General features: G+C 41.7%; 1 protein-coding gene across 2 annotated transcripts; it reads left to right on the top strand.

Annotated features, from left to right (window-relative positions):
- Positions 1 to 318: 318 nt before the first annotated feature.
- On the top strand, positions 319 to 17420 carry LOC105690211 (proton channel OtopLc-like). 2 transcript variants are annotated; one of them, XM_048655040.1, is made up of 10 exons: positions 319 to 983; positions 1261 to 1485; positions 2981 to 3266; positions 4247 to 4455; positions 11442 to 11669; positions 11825 to 12027; positions 12349 to 12662; positions 13510 to 13675; positions 13790 to 14120; positions 14223 to 17420. In XM_048655040.1, the coding sequence occupies exons 3-10, from the start codon at positions 3180 to 3182 to the stop codon at positions 14926 to 14928; spliced, it is 2244 nt and encodes a 747-aa protein (XP_048510997.1). In that variant the 5' UTR covers positions 319 to 983; positions 1261 to 1485; positions 2981 to 3179; the 3' UTR covers positions 14929 to 17420. The 2 variants fall into 2 exon arrangements, with proteins under 2 accessions (XP_048510997.1, XP_012263262.1); XM_012407839.2 differs by lacking the exons at positions 319 to 983; positions 1261 to 1485; positions 2981 to 3266; positions 4247 to 4455 and adding an exon at positions 6337 to 6494.
- The last annotated feature ends 3457 nt before the right edge of the window (positions 17421 to 20877 follow it).

Below are 20877 nucleotides of genomic sequence, written 5' to 3'. Positions count from 1 at the left end.
CTATGGTCCCACCCAAAAAAGTAGTATCGATAATATTAAGATTCGAAAGAGGCCAACTGCCTTCGGTAGAGTCTGATGAGATCCTGTAAGAGTGAAAAAATATTTTTTATTCATGGTACGCGAGGGATCGGTACGCAGAATACGTTACTGAGGGGGTTCATGCATCGGGGATAAAGGGCTAGCTGTTGGGTAGGGTGGGACGGCAAGGCGCTGGCGTCGCGACGCCCGGGCCATTCCACCCTCGCTTCTCGCATGTCGATGCCGGCGACGCGCGCCCTTCGGGGTGCAAAAATAATCGAGATTCGGGGCTTGCTGCGCGCTACCCGTTAGATCTTCTTCTCTCGCTCAGCCTCTCATATCATCAACAAGTTTAACCCCAATACTCCGGTTGTCATTTCCGCGTCGGTCAAGTTTACATACATCGTTGTCAAGCATTTTTACCGCGTTATTCCGTCCGGTCGGATATAACGATATAACGGACAAAAGAGTAATAATAAGTAAAAAGATAACAAGAAAAAAATACAGGAGAGAGCTCTAGAAAAAATACGAACGCAGATCAACCCCTGTGAAGAAAAACAAGGTTTATCCGCGACGCGCGTCAGACGACACCGCGACGATCAGTTGCTCTTTTGCTTTATTCCATCTCTTTACCAATTACACATACGTCCTATGTAATACATCCGGTGTACGTGTTTCTCTACGTATGGGTTTTGTACGGATACTATGCGGCCTACGGTGGACCGTCGACACGCAGCTTCATTGACTGAATTCGCGCATGTGTATATGTAAACTCCTGTTTTGTTGTGCACACCGTATTACTCTGTTTACAACCGTTTGTAAAACGCGTACCAACGTATTCGCCGCCCTCGAACAATAATTCGTAATCAACGATTGCCACCGGAAAACAAAAAGGATGTGTTAAACTGTGTTTAATTTCCCCTTTGAAAATCCTCGCCAAAGGATATGGAGATCAGAAAAAGCGGGTACAGAGAAAAATAGCATCAAGTTAATCCTAATATTTTAAGGGTGTCGCGAAACATTTTCCCTTTTGTCACCTCGTACCTGTATATTATCATGTTTGCTTCCAGAATCGGTGCAGTTTGTTATTTGTTTTTATTTAATCAGAGTTCAATAAAGTGGTGTTTTTTGATCAAAGAAAAAGTTCATGATTCCTCGCGACCCCTTAGATGTTGACCGATTGATCGGAATGATAATTTTCATATATTATTAAATAATCAACGTATAAAACTTAATCCCCAGAGGAGGTCCTATTCGAGAATTGAGCTCGGGGGAGGAAGCGAAGGAATCGAAGAAGTTTAGTGAAATCGACCTCGTCCATTGGACATGGCTCTAAAAAGTTGCGTGAATTTGTGTTCTCTCTATCGCGTGTTGCCGCCACAGAAAACACAACGTATTATCACGACATCGATACGACAATGACATGAACCGGCACAAAACTACGCCTAGGCATGAACGTCGAGCGAGGTGTGTAGCCTTTTCTTTGCATGTGTCGGTGTGAATGGGGTTGTAGGACGTGAGATAAGTCGCGATCAATGAAAACGAGAATTTATTGCCGCACACGTCGAAAGCTGCAGCTCGTACTTCCGATCCACGATATTCCTTTGAAATCATTCGACGATGACATTCGTGTCGGAATATTCTAAAACGCCTGTAGAATAGAAAAAAAAAAAATAGAATATTGTACTATGGCTCAATTAATATAGTTTTGAGTCTTTTTGAAAACAAGTCTTGGTAAAACGATTTGATGATAAAATTGATCGATTAATATTCCGTACACTGTTCTTTGGTCATGAATCGATAAAAATTCATAGATTTTCATTCAAAGCCACGTTTAGGCAATAAAATCCCCAAAAATTCCAGGGGGTAAACGGGACCGCGAGTTTACGAGTGGTAGATGTACCTGTAATCTTTTATCTTATAACCCTGCACCTCTTCATACGCGCATCTTGTATACGTAGATGTACACGACTTTCTACATACGAAACAAACAAAATAAAGAAAAAACAAAAAAGAAGAGAAAGGAAGTTAATGAAACACTCTGCAGTTGCCTAAGAGTAATGAAATGAGAATTTTCTCGTTCATGTTTGTAAAGAGAAGAATTTTTCGACCAGGAACGATATGCCTATAACGAGGCAATGCTGTTTAATTTGAAAAAAAAAAAAGAAAAAAAAATGTCAGAATTAATTAATAATCATAACGATCGAGACCTGCCGGACCGAGTACAAAATCTGTATGTGTTGTATAATCAGGGGAGAATTCCGCCATCGTTTTTTTATTCGCTTCATACCTTTCGCGAGGATCAGTGATTGAAGGAAATTTCCCCGTCGATGGATAATTCAATTAAAATCACCAATCAATGTTCCCTCTCACCGCGGCATTACATAAGGCTTCGCGGCATAATCATGATTTTTGTCAACATTTCCGAAACCTTTGTAAATCCATTTCGGCTACCGCGGGGCGCGCTGTATTTGCGAATCGAAATTTCTTCGATTGCAATATAATTATTGCAATTATAATACGCACGAAACGGTAATTTCGAGGCACTTTGGCTCCGCATCTTTCAACCGCCTTATGAATGTCTCATGATAAAGCACTTCATCTTTATCGCAACGATCATATCAACGAAGATCAAACGAAACACACGAACGCTACTCGAATAATTAGAACTAGCTCCCGTTCGACTTTGATAAAAGCGGCTGGAAAATGCCGAGTCAAACTAGGAAAACGTGATTTTCAATTGCATATACGTAGTCAATATCAGATCGGAGAAAGACTTTCCATTGACGTGTCGTCGTTGTTATCGAAACGAATCAACTTAAAGATAAATGAACAGATAAACGAGTAAATCAGATCGTCTCCGATGAACATGAATGAGCAAATGCCGTAGCGTAGAGTATAAAGAATTCTTTGGGGAACGGGGAAATGCATGCGTGTCTTACAAACAAGTGTCCTTCTTCAGAAAGTCCCTTTGATACTACGAGGATCGAGTAGGAGCTTCGAGCTGCGAAGACAAAGAGATCTGGAAAGACAATAGAAAGATAGTAAAAAAAAAAAAGATAACGGAGTCAGAGGACGAGAAAGAGAGAAGAGACCGAAAGAGGAAGAGCGGGAGAAAGGGGGAAAAAAGGAAAAATAGAAGAGACAACTGGGGCAGAAGAATGGGCGAAAGCTCTCCTGATCTAAGCCTTCGGCTTCGCCGAGGAAGTTCGGACTCCCGGGACTGCTTTTATATGGACTTTGCGCAGGTAGGATTATCCCGTTTCTATGCGTCCTCAGTTATTTGTAGCTGCGAAAATAAAGGAATTTACGAAACTCTGAAAGTAGAGAATCGAACCACATGTACACGCCCGTACTCCTTTAGTTTCCGAATATAAAAGGATCTCTACTATTTTTCAAGCGCGTCGCGCTCGGATATTTGAGAAACGTGATACGAAATCGTAGCCTCGACCGCAAATTCAATGATACATTTTTATCCGCTCCAACTCTCCCTGAATCGACCCAATCAATTTTCTCGGTTCTTAGAGCATCGCGGATGGCACGAGATATAGGTATGTACATTCACGTGTCAGACTTCGGCCGGATTTTTCGTCGCCGGAAAAAATACGACGAAATGAACGAACAAAGAATTCCACCGACTGTAAAACCCCACGCTTATATACATTTGCCACGCACTTGTACAGGAGAAAAAGACACGAAATGGTTATTTTTCCTTTTCATTTTGTTTCGTTCTCGTACCTACCATCCATCGCGAACTACTTATTTCTCTCGTTCGCGTCGATCGGAGAACAACGGGACAAACGAATCGCGCGGCAGAGATGATGAAAAAGCTCTTTTCAAGCTTCACTTTTTCCGAAAAACTTTTCGCTTCCGACGTAAATTTCTGTCTCTCGTCGAGCCGCGGAGCGTGAAATTTTTCTCCTCAGATTACCCCAGACCCGTACACCCGATCGCGAATCGGCATAGAAGTAATCCCCGTTTCCGCATCCTTAGCTAATATATTAATTCGGAGCTATTTCGCCGGCTTATCTGAGCTCCAGCAGTTCGGTGCTGCAGCTTCCAGTTGAATGTCCAAAGTTGAGAATTTCAGACAAAAGGCAACCGTTCACGGTTCAGAAGGTTGAGACAATCCCGGGCTTTGGCGCGAAGCTTTCACGCCCGCATTTCGGTATTATCCTAACTACCTCGCACAGCTTTTAAAATTAAGCGCTAACGATTTCGTCCGCAGGGCATTGACTCCGACATCGAAGAAGTTGCCCGACCGAATGATTCGTCGGATCCGATTCCCGACAATCAAATCGAAGAGAACGGCAACGATCTTCCACCGATTGAAGACATCACCACTATACCGGAAGAAGTTTCCGATGAAATTCTCGCCGAAGAGGACGACGCGGTCGACGGAACCCCCGGTGCGGGGAATCCTGAAAAACACAGAGAGTGAGTTTCTTTTTTTTTGTTTCTCCAAAATACTTCGTCTCAACACGAGCTGAAATCGGATAACCGCCGAGATAATTGTGAAAAAAAGCGAGTGAAATCTTAACGATTTGAGTCGATTTTTGAACAAAATTGGGGACGATATCGTACGCGGCGATGTTACCATTATATATTTCGATGAAAATTTTTGCGATTGTAATCAGAGAGAAAAAAAATCGTGAATTCAGCAAAAATCTTTCTCCTCACCCCAGCTGTAATACACTTTTTGGCGTCTCGCTTAATGAGAAAATCTGCACCCCATTTTTCGATCGTATCTTCGCCGGGTCGTTTCGCGGCACGCTCTTACGTTATCGTATTTTGCGATCTGCTCCGATAGACATTCGGAACGATTTGCTGATTTTAATCTGAATTCATCTCTGCATAACCTCGGGGGAGTTTAGTCTCGTTCCTCTATAATACTCATCTCCGAATTGAACGGGACGTAAGTAAAATAATCAGCAATTTTATCGATTGTAGGTATAGGTGTAACAAAATCGCACCAACACTCCTGCGATACGTATAGCCAGGAATTTCTTCGCGCTAAATTATACGGCATTTTATGTCTTCCAGAATATCAGAAGCGGTCTTCTTATATTTTAAGTACCCTCTTAACGAGTTTTATAGAACGGTCTATAGTAATATCGCGATAATTTCCGAGCGGAGCTGGGCGTTTTCAATCTAGTCTTCTAGCTGCAGTTCCTCTCGACATCGATGTCTACTTTTCCTCCCCACTTGCGTTATCCATTTCTCAAGGTTTTTTCAATTATCTCAGGCAACTCCGCCATTTTTTTTTCGCTCAACAACACGTCGAGTGGCACTTTTCTCTACATCTACAGCGATGAAGAATTTTCCCATTGTGCCTATGCTGCGGTAGAAAAAATGTGCAAATGCGTGAAAAATTGAAGCTTCGATCGTAATAATCGTTCGATGTAGTACGTATAGCACGTGTCCGTTCTATCGAACCAGTGGATACATCGCCGCGGTACACGAGCGAGCGATTCGCCGGTCGCTCCGCCCATCTCCCACCGCACCTGATTATTTCCGGCGGATATGAAAGACGAAATCTGTCAACCCTCCTGATATTGCAGTTTGATTTTATCACCCTTTAACAGAGCCTAAATCCCGGCCAGAACGCTCCGTTGTTGCCGGTTCGGAAGTTTGCGGTAGACGTCGACAATCCTCTTCGATCGGACACAAAAATTGACAAATAGGAAAAAAAGAAACGAGAGAAAAAGAAACGTGACTGATTTTCTTCGTTCTTTCTTTCGGTGAAGTGATTCGAATTGAAAAAAGAAAAATAATTGCACCTCGGAAATGTCGATATTCGCGCCTCCCTGTATACTGAATTATTCCCATAAAGTGACAAAATTTCATTGCTACTGGTGTCACTAGTTTGGGCTTTTAACATAGGTACATATCTATACGTACAATATATTATGTACTCTCGTGTCACACGCGGTGAAAAAAAAATATATGGCATCCCTTACGTGGTATAATGCATATTTTTCATCTTACAAAATAATTTTCATGAGGGGTTCTAATAAGAACATACATCGAGGCGAGGAATCTTTTTTCCCCGATGTTATCTATTATTCTGACTTCATAACGTATCAATCGAATATTATACGTATAATAATCCAATTGCGATTTACTGACTCTATCAAATTGTAGAAAAAGAAAGAACGAAGCGAAAATTGTTTATTGAAAGAAAAAAAAGAAGAGATGTAGAAGCGCGCATATCGTGACCTGGTGCAGTATATCTGTACGTACGACATACGTGCATACACCTATATAGAATCAAAGGAATTGAAACGGGCGAGTAGCGATATGGAGCCATTAGTTAATGCTGGCGTTCGTCACAAGTCGCTCTTAGCCAGTCTACTATGTGTGGCTACGGGCAGTGGAAGTTGGCCAGGAGGGCCCTGATTGTGTCATCCGTTGGCGAACCGTACAATTTGTAGTATATAAGGAACGGCGATGCTTATCAAGGAGACCTCGTTGAGGTAGGTCAGAAACCAGCGATGCTTTTCGAAGCGGATTCAGGAATTGAGCATCCGTTGTTCGATTAGAACCGCGGTATACCGATAAGCGAGGTGCAGTCGCTATCTCGATCGCGGAAAGCCAATTACTCGCGACAGTCAAAATACACACGTTATACAAGCGCGAACACCGAAGCGACACCGCGATTCCCCTGCAATTTCCATCCCAGATCCCTTCAATTCGCATCGAAATAAAGATTCTGCTCGGTAAACCATTTTCATAACGTACGTACCATATCTTTATACATTCTTTCAATTTCGATGAAGAATTTCTTTTTCAAATCATAATTCAAACCCAGTTGAGTACATTTCGAGCGAAAAAAGCACGAAAAATTGAAAAATCCGAGGGGTGTAGTGTTCCGAACATGAGATATCACGGCGGTACATCACATCGCGACCGAATAGAAAATGGCGAGAATCAAACTCGGCTCGAATTCACGTGAGCTTTTCCCCATGGGTTGTAATCGTTGTACTGCATAGGGGGAAATATCGCGTCATTAAAGCGAGCTTAAGATGCGCTCGGCATCTAGCGGCTATACGCAGGTTATAGGTACTTGCAACGCGACTACGACTCGTGACGTCTAGACAAGTATGCAAATAAAATAGCGTGTCTCCGCAGTCGCAATTTGTGCTTCATTCATGCAGCTTATAGTCGTATAATAGAGACTTTTAGACTAACTGCACTATGAATATACGCGAGTACGTGCGCATCGTCACGCGTGAGTATGCGTGATATTCCTCAGCGTCCACCAACCCCTTTTTAAGAGCGCTCGCGAATACGAAAGATTCCGTAAGAAAATAGGCGTGTCGAGTGAACGAGTTATCGCGGGGGAGTTACACGGTCCCCCGTGACGTGCGACGTACAACGATGGACGTTTGTGATAACGTTAAATCTCTAAAAAATCATATATACATTTGTCTAATTAATTACACTCACGGAGACGTGCAGAAATGATCATCTCGTGTATAATCGGAGAAGAAAATTAAAGTAAAAATCACACTCTAAAAAAAAAAAAAAACGAAAGATCGGACAATAAAAGGGTCAACATCGTCGTGGCGATTCATGAATATATCACAAATTTCAGTCTAGCGAGTCGACGAGGTCCCTGTATACGCATACCGTACATTATAGATGTATACGTACGCGTACAGAGTGCAGGGAAAAAAAAAAAGAGGGAGAAGAAGTGATGAAAAATCCGGAAAAAAAAACTGTTTGCTATCAAGCTGCAAGGCGTAAAGGGCTCGAAGTTGGGTGGCAGAGGTAGAATTAAGGAAGGGCCGTGCAAAGGCAGGCGGTTCTATGGGGATGAGATTGAAGGGAAAGTCGTTCGAGTTGCACCGCGTAGTCTGCCGGAGTTCCTCCGGAGGAGACGCCTTTTGCACGAGAGGGACGCGCACACCCTCTCAAGGACACAAGGGCCCTGAAGAAGTACGTGTAGATGCCATACACGTACGTACATTCGTGTACACGCTCATGAGAATACGGGAGGAACGCTGGCTTACGGGCTATTCCTCTACGCTGTGAGCCGAACAATGGACACAAGTACCACTCGGCTGTGGCACGCGTGTCTGCCTGTTCTGGACTCCGTAGTATGCCACATAGTTATCCTCCTCCCCCAACTCCAACTTCACCCTCACCCCCTCCCGAGAGTATACATATATATTTACACATACGTCGGGGGTAGGGGGGCAAATATATGTATATGGAGCATTCCACGTCAAAACGAAGACGTTTCATGTTATTGCATGCTCTCCGATAGCCATCAAAATTTGTGAACAGATGATTGCATTTTTAGCTTTAACGGGATCCGTCTTCGGAAAAACAGTACAACTTCGATTTCGAATTTTTTTTTTGCTTCAACAAAAGTGTTGGAAAAGACGAAATATTGGGAACTTTTTCTATTCTATTTTTTGCGAAACTCGCCTTATGCGCGATTACACACAAGTAATTTTTTCAGAATGCTGAACCCGTGACGAATTTCCCTAGCTTGGAGTCTTCCTCTGCGTAGGTGTCGCGCTCGTATCGTAAAGAGCGAGCACCCTTGCTTCCAGATATTTCTACGCAATGTTTGTCCTCGAGTATAAGATTTTTCCTTATCGCTAACCCTACACGTAATAATGTAAAAGAATAAGCCGAAGGCACTCGTATCAATCGGATTGGATGGAATTGACCGTAAGAAAAATAAAACAAGAATGACGTTGATAATGATTTCTAACAGACTTGAGGGTTGGCATTCAAACCCCGGAAGAAAAGAATTCGAGAATGATCCACATGGGATCCTCAACATTCGCATCCGTGAGAATCAAAGAATCATTCATACAATCTACGAATTGTAGAAATTATTGCAAAAAAAGAATTCATCGCTTCTCTTTGAATCCTTCAAAGTTTATACCGGATCGACTTGGTCGTTCAACGGAAAAATAATTGAAACGTTTGAAGTACATTCTTTTTCCCACATGTCGTCTAATTTTATCAATTGAACGACAAAGGAGTCGAGTTATTCTGGTATCACAGTCAAGTATTAATTCATGTTACGTTGCCGTTCGACGAAGTCGAATTGCTGAGTTACGCATACAATGACAACGACATCTAAAACATCCGACCGTGAGCGCAGTGAATCGAGAGAGATTTTATCAAGGAATTCGTATCGTGAAAATATTTGAAAATCTCTCAGAGAATTGAATACATATTACGTACGAGAGACAACCGATGGCATATGCCCGTACTTCCTCCTCCTCCTCTTTATTAAAAATAATGTAATTTGGCAGCGTTCGTTTATCCAGAACTACCGGTGCCAGCCAGCATTCCTTTCGCTTCTGTTGAACACGCTTCGCATATTTCAGGAGAGAGAGAGAGAGAGAGATAGAGAAGGAGAGAGACCCTTTTAACCGTCGCGGTACCAGACGACCACGGTGTTTCAAACGGTGTGATTATTTCATAAAGCCCAACCAGGGATGAAATATATTGCGTTCGTGGCCCCCAGATATCCTGTTACGAGCGGTTCGGATCGTCTAGATAGGTCAGAAAATTCCAACGGGATCGTTCGTCGTTTCCCATGGGAATCTTACAACGCGACGACTCGTAGAAAACGTCATCGCATAACGTTCGAACGCAATTAAACTTTTCGTCAGATTTCGAACGAATTTCGAAAATCGCACGACTCTTGTCGACGAAAATAATATTTTCCGTCGCGATACCGCGTGCAGCGGAATATTTGAAAAATTGCAAACATTGACGTTATATTGACGTTCGAAAATGGTCGTTTATTATTCGGATAAAAAATTCATTCACGCCGCAGAACGCCTAGAAAGCCATTACGGTCGACATCGGACGGTCTCTTCCTGTATTTACGTTTTATAATGTGCGACGTTATACGTATAGCCACGTGACACAGACGTGACCTTAAATCAGCTGACGCTGTGGCGTGATATACCTACGTCCCCCTAGATTTAACCCTCCGTGAATTCAGATAGAGCGAATGCAGGTATACGCGCTTTCATTATCTTATATAATTCATTAATGAAAATATCCGTTCCCTCGAATACGCCGCGTGTACACGTGATCGTAAAACTGATTTCGCATCGTTATCGTGTCTTCCAGTTCCTAATTCGAACCGGATGAAGGATAGAAATGTATGAATGAAATGAAAAAATCCGCTGACACGATCGGCGCGAATTTTTTCACCCGCAGATTTCGATCAAGCGAATCCCGGCGTTGCAATAATTGAAATTCAATTCGTCGCGCGCCTCGGCCCACGGTGCGGGCGAGTAATTGAAAAACATATCAGCGGAGGGAACGTTGCGTTTAGCACAACGTACGTAAAACAATTCAATGAAACTTGCCGGAATAATTAAGCAAATGGATGTTTCGTGGGGGTAACTCAAGTTAATTGCTTCTGCGGTAGATTCTCCATATAAAATGTCGTCTCGCTCTTCGGGAGAAGAGAAAGGGAGAAAGAAATAACGTAGCGAGCAAAAGGCCGGTGATATTTGCATGAAATAATACACGTATGTACGACATGTAAGTTACGTCGTAGTATTTTACAAACAAAGGCGGCTCGCGTAATTATAAATTTTCGAGACACGCTAATCGTCTTCCTAAAGTCTTGATAGCAACTAGCGTTATCCGCGTTCGACCGAACGGTTATCCCGAAACTGATTGTGCGCTAAACTTCGATTAACTTATACCTGACGGTGTCGTAATCCAATCTTCATGATTAGGAATATTGCCTAATATCAAATTGAACCTTCGATGACCTCCGTTGGAACGAAAATTGGGCGGCGAGCCTGCGGGTCACGCGGCAAAGTCACTCTCACGAATTAGTATCCCATAACAAATTAGGTAAAGCAAACAAACGGAAGATCGGACCTTCGGCCTGCGCACTTATTTTTCGATCAACGTTTCACGCGTGATCTAGTTCTCGACAGAGACTCCACCCGGTAAGAGCCCTTCGGAGAATACCCTCTGATCGTTTGAACGTAATAAGAGAATACAATTATTCATCTCGAACCTCTGGAGTATCCTGCGGGAAGGTCGTATACCGTACAATGAAACGACGCGCAGGGGGAAAAAAGATGGAGTAAGCCGACGTCGATTTTAATAAACATCATACACTAGCTTCCCCGATCGTCGGAATTAATCAAGGTCAAACACACGATTCATACGGTGTATTTATTAAAGAATTACCCTTACGTAATCGCGTCCGATTCCCCCTGAGGCATCCATGTTGCCGACCATACCTCGAACCGGTCGTTCGCGCGGTACAGAGATATTTCTGTGACAATTATTTGGAAAAATTGCAGCCACCGTTGAATCTCTGAAAACGGTATTGGGCGGTGAAAAAATTGGGGAAAACCCTTGAGATTCGGGGCGTACGGAAGCGTTTTTATTATTTATTGGTTTTTCATCAGTTGGCCAGGACTCCCCGCGGCGTTACCGTCACCGGCGTCTCCTTCGGCGGTGATCGTTTCACCGGAAACACTCTCCCGTCACAGCAGCAGCTCGCCTTCCCGAGCCCACAGGCCCCCGCAGTTCGCCCTAGCGATCCCCTGCCAAAATCAACCGATCGCCGCCGTCTGTTATCCCGCACCCGTTTACCTGGAGGTCAACGATGACAGAAACTGGAAACACCTTGGAGCGTGAGTGTTTCGCGACATTTCGATCAATAGAGTCACGGTGAAAATGATGGACCGATTTTAGTTGTATAACCGAATGTTACGTAACGCTGAATGATTCGGGGATTATCGAGTCGTTCGACGCTAATTTTCCATAATTTAACTACACGATGTCGCAGGAACGCTTTGGCAACCACCTTGAGCGCTCTCTACGGAAAACTGTTGGTGGTTATGGGTATAGCTTTTCCCATGGCTGAAGTGATATCCACCTACATTCCACCGTCTTTCTACGAAGGGTTTTACCTCTACCTCTACTTCGGAAGTATGATATTTTTATTGTACATGTACGGAATGTTGTTGAGGGACAACGAACCGAAAAAAAGTATGTTCATTTTTCTGGTCTCCTCAGGGTTGGCAACGTTTCGAGCGTCATTTTTCGATTCGAAAGCTTACCCGAGAAAAGAAGCAAACTTAACAAAATAACAAATTCCTGGCAAAAATCAGCAAATGACCTTGAAATGTTTTTTTGATCAGCAGTCGAAACTTAAAAACCTGTAATTTTTTTGCGCGACTGAGCGTTCATTCTTTTAAACGAGATTCGAAGATGAAAAATTGCTTTCGAAACATTACTACCCTGTAGTCCATGCAAACCAATTCAACGTGTGCGAATGGAATCGGTAATTTCTGACGAATGTTTCAACAGAAAAACAACACAGAGATGACTGCGATTTGGACAGCTCCAGATCTTCGAGCGGTGCCGGAGGGGACAGTGACTTACAGGACACATGTCATCACGTGGCGGTTATAAAACCGAGTCAACATTACGGTAGTTTTTACCTGAGAATGGGTGCCGTGGCCTTCGGTATCGGGTCAATGATCTACTCCGGATTAGAATTTGGCCAATATTTCGAACTCGAAAGGGACACGAAGTGTCATAACATCATGCTGGCCTTGACCCCGGCCACGAGAATGGCGTTCATCTTCATCCAGATGTACTTCATTTTTCTAAACAACGAAGTGAGTCACGATTCAAACATGTTTCTTTTCGCATGTAATTCAAGAAATCCCCTCGTTAATTTTACGTTTTACGTCGCGTATGTGATTTACGAAACGTGAAGCAGCGATAATCCGCTTACACGTCGCTTTTCGCTACTGTGCTAAAATTTAATGGCAAATTTTCCGATAAACTGAGCAACGTAACTATCCGTTTCACGCGTGAGTTAATTGGGCAAATCGAGTTCGAACCCCAATACCGCACCTCACCGAATAGTTGTCACACGCGAAAATTATTGGCGAGTTTATTTCGGCCGAGATATGAATTTTTGCTTTTCCGAAGCCTGCGTGTCGTATAGTTTTCATCGTGGATGCAATCGATCGATTTTGGCCGATTCGGTAATGGTGTTGAGCGGCTACTGTTTCGACCCCGGCAAAAAAACAGTTTTCGGTACTGAGAATAGGGAGGGGGCGGGGGGGAGGGGGTTGGTTTCATTCGGGGGCGAGGGTACTTAACGACTGCGAAGGGATGAAAGTGGCGGACGTTCTTTCGCCAAGGGTAAAAATAGAGGGATTTCAGGAAGCGGATGTAACTCGCTGCGGGGCTACTGGAAGAGATATAATTCGCGGTCGCTGGGGTTCCTCGGATAATAGGGACGCCGAAAACGGCAGAAATTAATGAGCCAGCATGAATCGGTCGACGAATTTTCGAAAGATTCGTGCCTCCGCAATTCCACTTCATTCGACAACGACGTAACCGTAGTTACCGCAGTCCCGCGGTTTTCCCGTTAAATGAAAAACACGACCAAAAAATCGATTTCGCCTGCGTATCTCGCACCAAACGACTGATTAAGCATATGGCTGATTTTAGCAAATGAAGGTCTACCGACACCGAATAGTAGCAAGATTCGGTCTCATGCATATGATCGGCACGAATCTCTCCGTCTGGTTGAACGTCCTTGTCCAAGAAACAAAACACGAGATCCTCACGTTTTATGACCCCGAGAATAACTCGCTCCGAATATCGCACCGACTCGGTAAGCCTTTTGATCAACCTTCCGAAACACGCCGTCCTCGATTCACGGTGATCTAGATCGAGAGAACTCGCTCGCGCTAAACTCTTTTTATTGACATTCTCCTCGCGTTTGCAGGCGCAAAAGGCGGTCTTCATCACGGAGGGTACAATCACGGCCACGGACACGGTAGACACTACGTACCAGAAGTACCAGCGCCCGCGGGAGAGCATTCCAGGATAACTCGGGGATTGAAGGGTCCTCATCACATGTTCGAATGCAGACGTACAAATATAATGGGATCCCTGGTGCAGGACGCTAGTCCCTTTTTGTTCCCCTGCACCATAGAGTACAGTCTCATCTGCGCTGCAATTTTATACGTAATGTGGAAAAATATATCGAAGAGGGAAATCAAGCAGCCGGTCATCACTCCCCCGGGTACCCGACACCACGCGCCGCACGCCTACAGGTGAGATAAGAAAGCGGAACGAATTCGGAAGGATTTCGAACACATCGAAATCTTGTGTGAATAAAAGTTGACTGACAATGAGATATATCGTTGGATTTACAGGAGGTCGCCGCATCACTACAGCGTGGATTGCGCGGGAGCTCACAAGGGTCTTTTCGTCGGTATCCTGATCCTCGTGTTGACTATAATATCATTGATACTGTTTTTCGTTCTTATATCACGTCCGGAATTGGTGGGTCTTGCGGTAACGGAAGTAAACATATGTGAGTTGACGCTTTACGGTATGTCGACATTGGCAACGTTGGTCGGCATGTTTCAAATGCGTAAGCTCCGTTACGACGGTGGTAGAAATTTGGAATTGGACAACATTCTGCTGGTGGCTGCCCAGACCGGGATGTTCATATACTCGACTTTCACGATAATCGGCGGTCATTTTACCGTTGAAAATCACACCGTTTTGGTTTTGGTCACAGCGTTAGCTAGCGTTGTTCAGACGACGTGCCAAACGATATTCATCCTCGACGCCTCGCGGCGTTCGGTCGCAACGCCTGAACAGATTCGTCGAAAACCGGGTCGTGAAATCGTCACCTTTCTGTTGGTCACCAATCTCGCCATGTGGGCAATCAATACTCTAGAAAAATCTCGCGCAGAATCTCACCCCGTTCAGCTGCATTTCTATGGATTATGGGCATGGACGATAATCACCCACGTTTCGATGCCACTAGCCATTTTTTATCGATTTCACAGCACCGTATGCTTGTGCGAGATATGGAAAAGGGCCTATAAAGTTAAACCGACTTACATGTGACCTAGGGATTGCAGGGGCGCTGCTATGCAGACGATTGGCGCAGTCACGAAGCGCCCTAAAAATCTCCCCGTCAACCTCGAAGCAATCGCTGAAAACGAGGCGGCGTATTTTATGTAAGCTACACGAGTATGTAATGATAATTATTGTAATCATGGCAGTTATACCCCCCCGCGTCATATCCGAATGAAAAATAAATCAATGCGATTTCGAATTCTCATTGAATTTCACACGTTTCAAAAATATGCTGTTATTTTTTCGCTTGATGCCTCTTATACAGAGAGTAAATAATACTTATGCTCATGATTTACATCTATTATTGGAGAAAGTAAAAATTCTAGCGCGTTATTTGGATTAAAATCTGAAACTTATCACGACCAAAATTTTTGTTATAAATTGATAAATACGTTTCATGTTGATACGAAACTATTATCGACGATGTTTATACTATAACACGTATATTATACGATATGAACATAACGATATTATTACGAACAATTTCTCATTCGGAAAGCGAAATACTTTCCTCGAGTAATAACGACGATCGTCTTACAATAATCGCGCTGTAGGATTTGAGAATTAAAAAATCAAATTAAATTGTAGGATGAAACTGAAATGGGCTGAAGGTGAAGCAAAAATAATTCCGTGTACATTTTTCGCCGTTATATATATAAGTTTTGCAACTATAATCACGAGTCCGTATTCACTACCCTCCAAAGAGAACAAAAAAAAATAAAAACTTTTATATGCAAACATCCGTCTTCCATGTAGTACAAACTACGAGCTATGAAAACTAAGAAAACACAAGAACGGGAAAAAGAATAGTTATTCGTATCGAGAGTCGCACAAAAGTCAAAATACCAAATTCACGTATTTGTGAAAAATGAACCAAAGTTATACCGTACTAGTTATTACCACTCGCCGTTTCTGAACCAACTTTGCTTTTGACATTGAAAGCTAATGGTAGTAGGTAATAATGAATATATACAAAAAATTCAATTAGCAGTAAGAAGTCATCGATCTTTTGAGATGGGTTGTTTTTATTCTTAACGTGATTCCCGACATGCATCAAGAGAAAAAAAAGACTAGATATTTTAATGTTTATATGCAATAGCTATTCATATCATAAAAATAGTCATCCTGTGTATAATGTAAAATTCCTATCATTATATTATATACCTAGAAAAGAATCGCGAAAGGGATCAATTTGAAATTTAATAGCCACATCGACCGCTAGCGACTATAAGGAAGGAGAGCGCTCATTTTATGCCTATCTCACCAATGTGAACGTGGTGGAAAAAAAATGATGATATCTTGAATTGGTTGAAGAGATTTTTTTTTAGAATATACCAATTCTCTGTTTTTCCCCTTCTGGCAGCACGAAAAACTTAATCGCTGGAAGAGGGTATTAGAAAAAGAGACGATGATTAATTTTTTAAAAGGGTTAGTCTTGTTCACTCCGCACCCAAAATAATCTAATTTCGATGTTCGTTTTTTTATCATCCGCATTTTTTTACGGCAGCTGGTGGTCGTGGTCGATATTTAACCATAACACATATGATTAATGAGAATGAAATAAATGAAAATACTCAAATTTTAAATGCTCAACAGACAGAATACGTATAATCTATGTTAGACGCAACGCTATAATACCTATATGTATATTTATCATATATGTATACATTCACCGTTAGTTACAAATAATACGATGTGTTTTTAGTGGGCGTTTTGCGTTGAACGAAAAACCAAATGGATAAAAAAAAAAAACGGAAAAAATTAAAAAAATAAGAAAAATTAATAGTATTATAGTAATAATAGTATAATAATAAATGATAATTACAATAATGAGATTAACGGTACGATATCGTTGTACAATTATATTTATATAATGTTATGTATATAGATACCTGTATGCATGACAATTATAATTTATAATATATGAACGTTGATATACTAGCGTTAGCAATTGTGGTATATAGGTATATATTATATTGTGTAATGCGATAATACGATATTATTATTATATTGAATTATTTATTATGAATTATTTACCGCAAAAGAAGAGCACTGTAAAATAGCTGATTGAATATATGTAAGATTATCGATTTGTAAATACAATGCTACAAAACAGTATAGAGGAATCAAAAGATGAAGAAAAGGTAAAAAAGGAGTCAACCTGATGCAAAAAAATTCTCTGAATGTTTAGGATAGTGATCGTGTCGACCATGTTTCTATATCTACGATATGTTACTACGATACGTTAATATTGCGTTGTTCTATTATAATATTTATTGCATTATTGATACATTATATTATAAGCATACCCAGCTGTGTTTCCCTCTCCCTGCCCCTCTCTCGCTCCTTCCCTCTCTCTATCTCTCTCGTTGTCTTTCTCTACGCACCATCTATACGTGCATTATATCGCGTTATACATGTGTTTGAAAAAAACTCGGAGCCCGTGTCGATGACTAAAATTTACCTCAAGCAGCAAACTTTTGAAAAAAAAAATCTATCACATGAACGCGTTTGTCCCGACTGTGTGCAGAAAAAAGGAACAGAAGAAGAAAAAAACTTATAATAAAATAATCAGAATATTTATAACAAATGTATTATTAGAAATCATATGGAAAAACTGTAGCAAAGTTCGATCGAACGAAAGAAACAAAAATCAAATAATAACTATAAGTACGGAAATGAGATTTCAAACTTCCGACGATCGAATCGCAATACACTAAAAACCAAAGTACAAATTATTATTAAATTTTGAAAACATTTGACAACCATTATTTTACTTTTATCCTATATTGGGGTCGTATCAAAAGATGTTTTTTCAACATGTGAAATCAAAAATGTCAACTGGCTCAAAATTTTTCATGATAATACGTGTATTTTTATTATTGTACTATACCATATAATTATAAGTCACAAAAATCACTCCGACGAGCACAAAAATATCACATAAGTTATACATATTATACGTATACATTCATGATTACTTCGTTAATAATACGCAGGTACGGATGTCATTTTTTGAATGATTTCTATCAACGAGAAATTTATAATTCCGATGTCGACCGGTAGCAACCAAAGATGCTCAGCCCAAGTTTTTTTGAATTTCAATAAATTCTCCGTCACAAAAGTGAGAAGAAAACGAATCAAAATTACACTAATCAGGTCAAGTGTGCAGGTTTGAATATCGAAGATCAGAGTATTTTTATTTCTGCCGTGATTGAATGTATAAGCCCTTCTGCCGGAAAGCTCTCCACAATTCCATACACAAGTTATGACCTTCCGCGCTATCGGAAGGACGTGCCGAACAAATAATGAAATTGAAATTAAATTATTCATAATTAAGGTTGTTTCTCTAATCAACTATTCCCCAGACTCGAGCGGGGAACTTTAATATCCACAATTTTATGGATCACACCCTTCTGGTTCTCGATGGGGTCGATATCACTTGAAAAATGATATGTATGCCGATTACGTGAACCGTACCTACCGATAGAATAGTCTACGACAATTCATTCGGCACGGATCACTTCGTGATTACGTAGGAGAAAAAAAGAATTAAAAATCACGCTATATCCTCGTATAGAATAAAAAAAAAAAAAAAGAACACATTATATATCATACCTGTAATACGCTGTACTTTTTCTATGTCCATCATACTGTAGTTCCTATTATACGCATTGTTTGTACTCTTATACTCTTTGTATACTATTTGTACCTTGCGATGCAATACACTCAGTCGTCCGCAATAATTTACCTGAATTTCTGTCTTTAGTCGATCGGTATTATCGGTCGTTAACTTTAATCACAGGTAGAGTTACCTTTCTTTTTCTTTCTCCTTTCGTTTCCGATCAACGTACGATCGATCGATTCAAACCAAAAGGAGACTTCGAGCTGTACTCTTATTCCTGTGAAAAAATGTCAGTGCATAGCGATCCGACGTGACGATCGAGATCGCGCACGTGGATCGAGAATCGATTCCTTTGAAATTTTGAAAAACAAAAATTAAAAAATAAAATTCGTTACACACTCCGGTAACACTACCGTTGTCAATTTTTATGATTCACACTTCGGGCGCACAATGGACCATTATGGACGATTATAAAAGCAAAAATCAATAATGAAAACAGGGAAGCCCCGAAGTTGGAATCCAACGTACTCGCGCAACGCCGATGCATTATCGTGAAATGTTTCATCCGAAGCTGCTCGAAGAATTCAATAATTTATCGTAACTAGGTGTACGATTCGGTCTCCGAGAACGTCGCGTGGTGACGCAGACACTGACCCACATACTTCGAATCCTTCTCGGACTCTACTTCGCAGATGTTGGTGCCACGTTACTTTGCAGTCATTGTCATGGGTCGCCGGTATCCAATCTTGATAATATATATCTATATGCGTGTATTGACGATAATCATTGCCATTCCTATCGCGATCGACCTTCGCGCCTCACTCGAGGTTAAGGACGATATCCTACAGACAAAAGCGTCCGTGTAGTTAGGCCTATTACGAGTGGCCAGTTTCGTATGTTCGATACATCTCCTCCGCCTCTTACTTCTTAAAGTATTAGGTGCCCCAAAATGATGGACTAAGTTTTTTTTTTTTGTTCGCATTTTCTGTTTTTCGTTTTAACGCTACGCACCCCCCCGGTTTTCGTCGTCCGCGCGAGGGGTCATCTCGTCTATTTTACGACGTCGAAAGCGTCGTGGCAGCGTTTTCGTGGAAGTCCGTTGTAAAGGCGGCATGATCGTCGCCGGGCCGTCTGGTGAAGGCGGATCTTTGTTGCGTACAACGAATACCTATCTACGTACGTACGCATACAGATACAAGCTTTGTAAGCTCCCCTTCCATCGAAAATCTCATCCCCAGGGTTATAACCCACGTGATCCGTGGAAGAGGGTTCCTGGCGTCGTGTTTAACGAACCGTTTTCCCTATACAGAAAATATTCGCTTTACTTCCATACGCCGCTCTCGATATTGTAATATACGTACGTACGTACGTACGGTACGGTACGGTGTAAAAGGGAAAATAAGAGACGTTGAAAATATAAATATGAGTACCGGAGAACGGAGGAGAACAGAACGAACGAGATCCTTCGGAATTATAATCAAAACACAATGTGCATTGATAATGTAAATATATATAACTTTCCCTCATAATCGATGAAACGAAACTTCGATATATTCATTCATGCATATTCATGTATAATTACGCACGTATAGGTACACCGCACGCTATACGGTACATTTTTATTATCGTACACATTATCAGAATTGGACACGTGCGTTAGGGTGAGTCATTTGTTAGATTCTAATGATCTCTGCCCATTAACAGACACGGCTGTCCATATAATTTTCTATGGCATATGCGTATAATGTATACAATACGAAGAACTCGGTGATCGTAAAATATCGCTACTTCGCGTTGATTAAATGAACGCAAATAATTAGCGCAGAAGCGAACAAAATTATAACGTACTTCGCACCTTTATACAGATGTAAAATATTCGAATCATTTTTTTTTTATTTTTTTTTCGAACGCGGGGCGAGCCCATTTCCGCTTTTCTTTAAATTCGACGAATCCGGTGTTATATTTCGATAGTGTAGAATATACAACACAGGAAGAAGAAAAGTACGATTCTCGTTAGCGTATGAAATTTCGATTTCCTCCGTACTCGTTTCCTGATTATATACTATATACGCGATCAACGTTTGCGAGTAACTCGTGCCCTTCGCTATGAAGGGTAAAAATTTCCCTCCGCCCCCACAGGGGGGGGGGGCACAAAAGAGGGTGGAGGAATGGTTGCAACTGGTATTGATCGCGTGTACAGTCCCAGCGTTATGGTGCACGGGGATGGCTGTTGGCGGTGTCATGGCGTAACGGAGCAACCCCCGTAAAGCGGTAAATTCGCCCCCGTGGATTCTATACGTACATTCGCGGGA

The sequence above is a fragment of the Athalia rosae genome, chromosome 5 (genome assembly GCF_917208135.1).
Source record: "Athalia rosae chromosome 5, iyAthRosa1.1, whole genome shotgun sequence".
Classification (NCBI taxonomy): Eukaryota; Metazoa; Arthropoda; class Insecta; order Hymenoptera; family Athaliidae; genus Athalia; species Athalia rosae.
The sequence above is the reverse complement of the archived record's forward strand: the minus strand, read 5'-3'. Positions and strand labels throughout refer to the sequence as shown.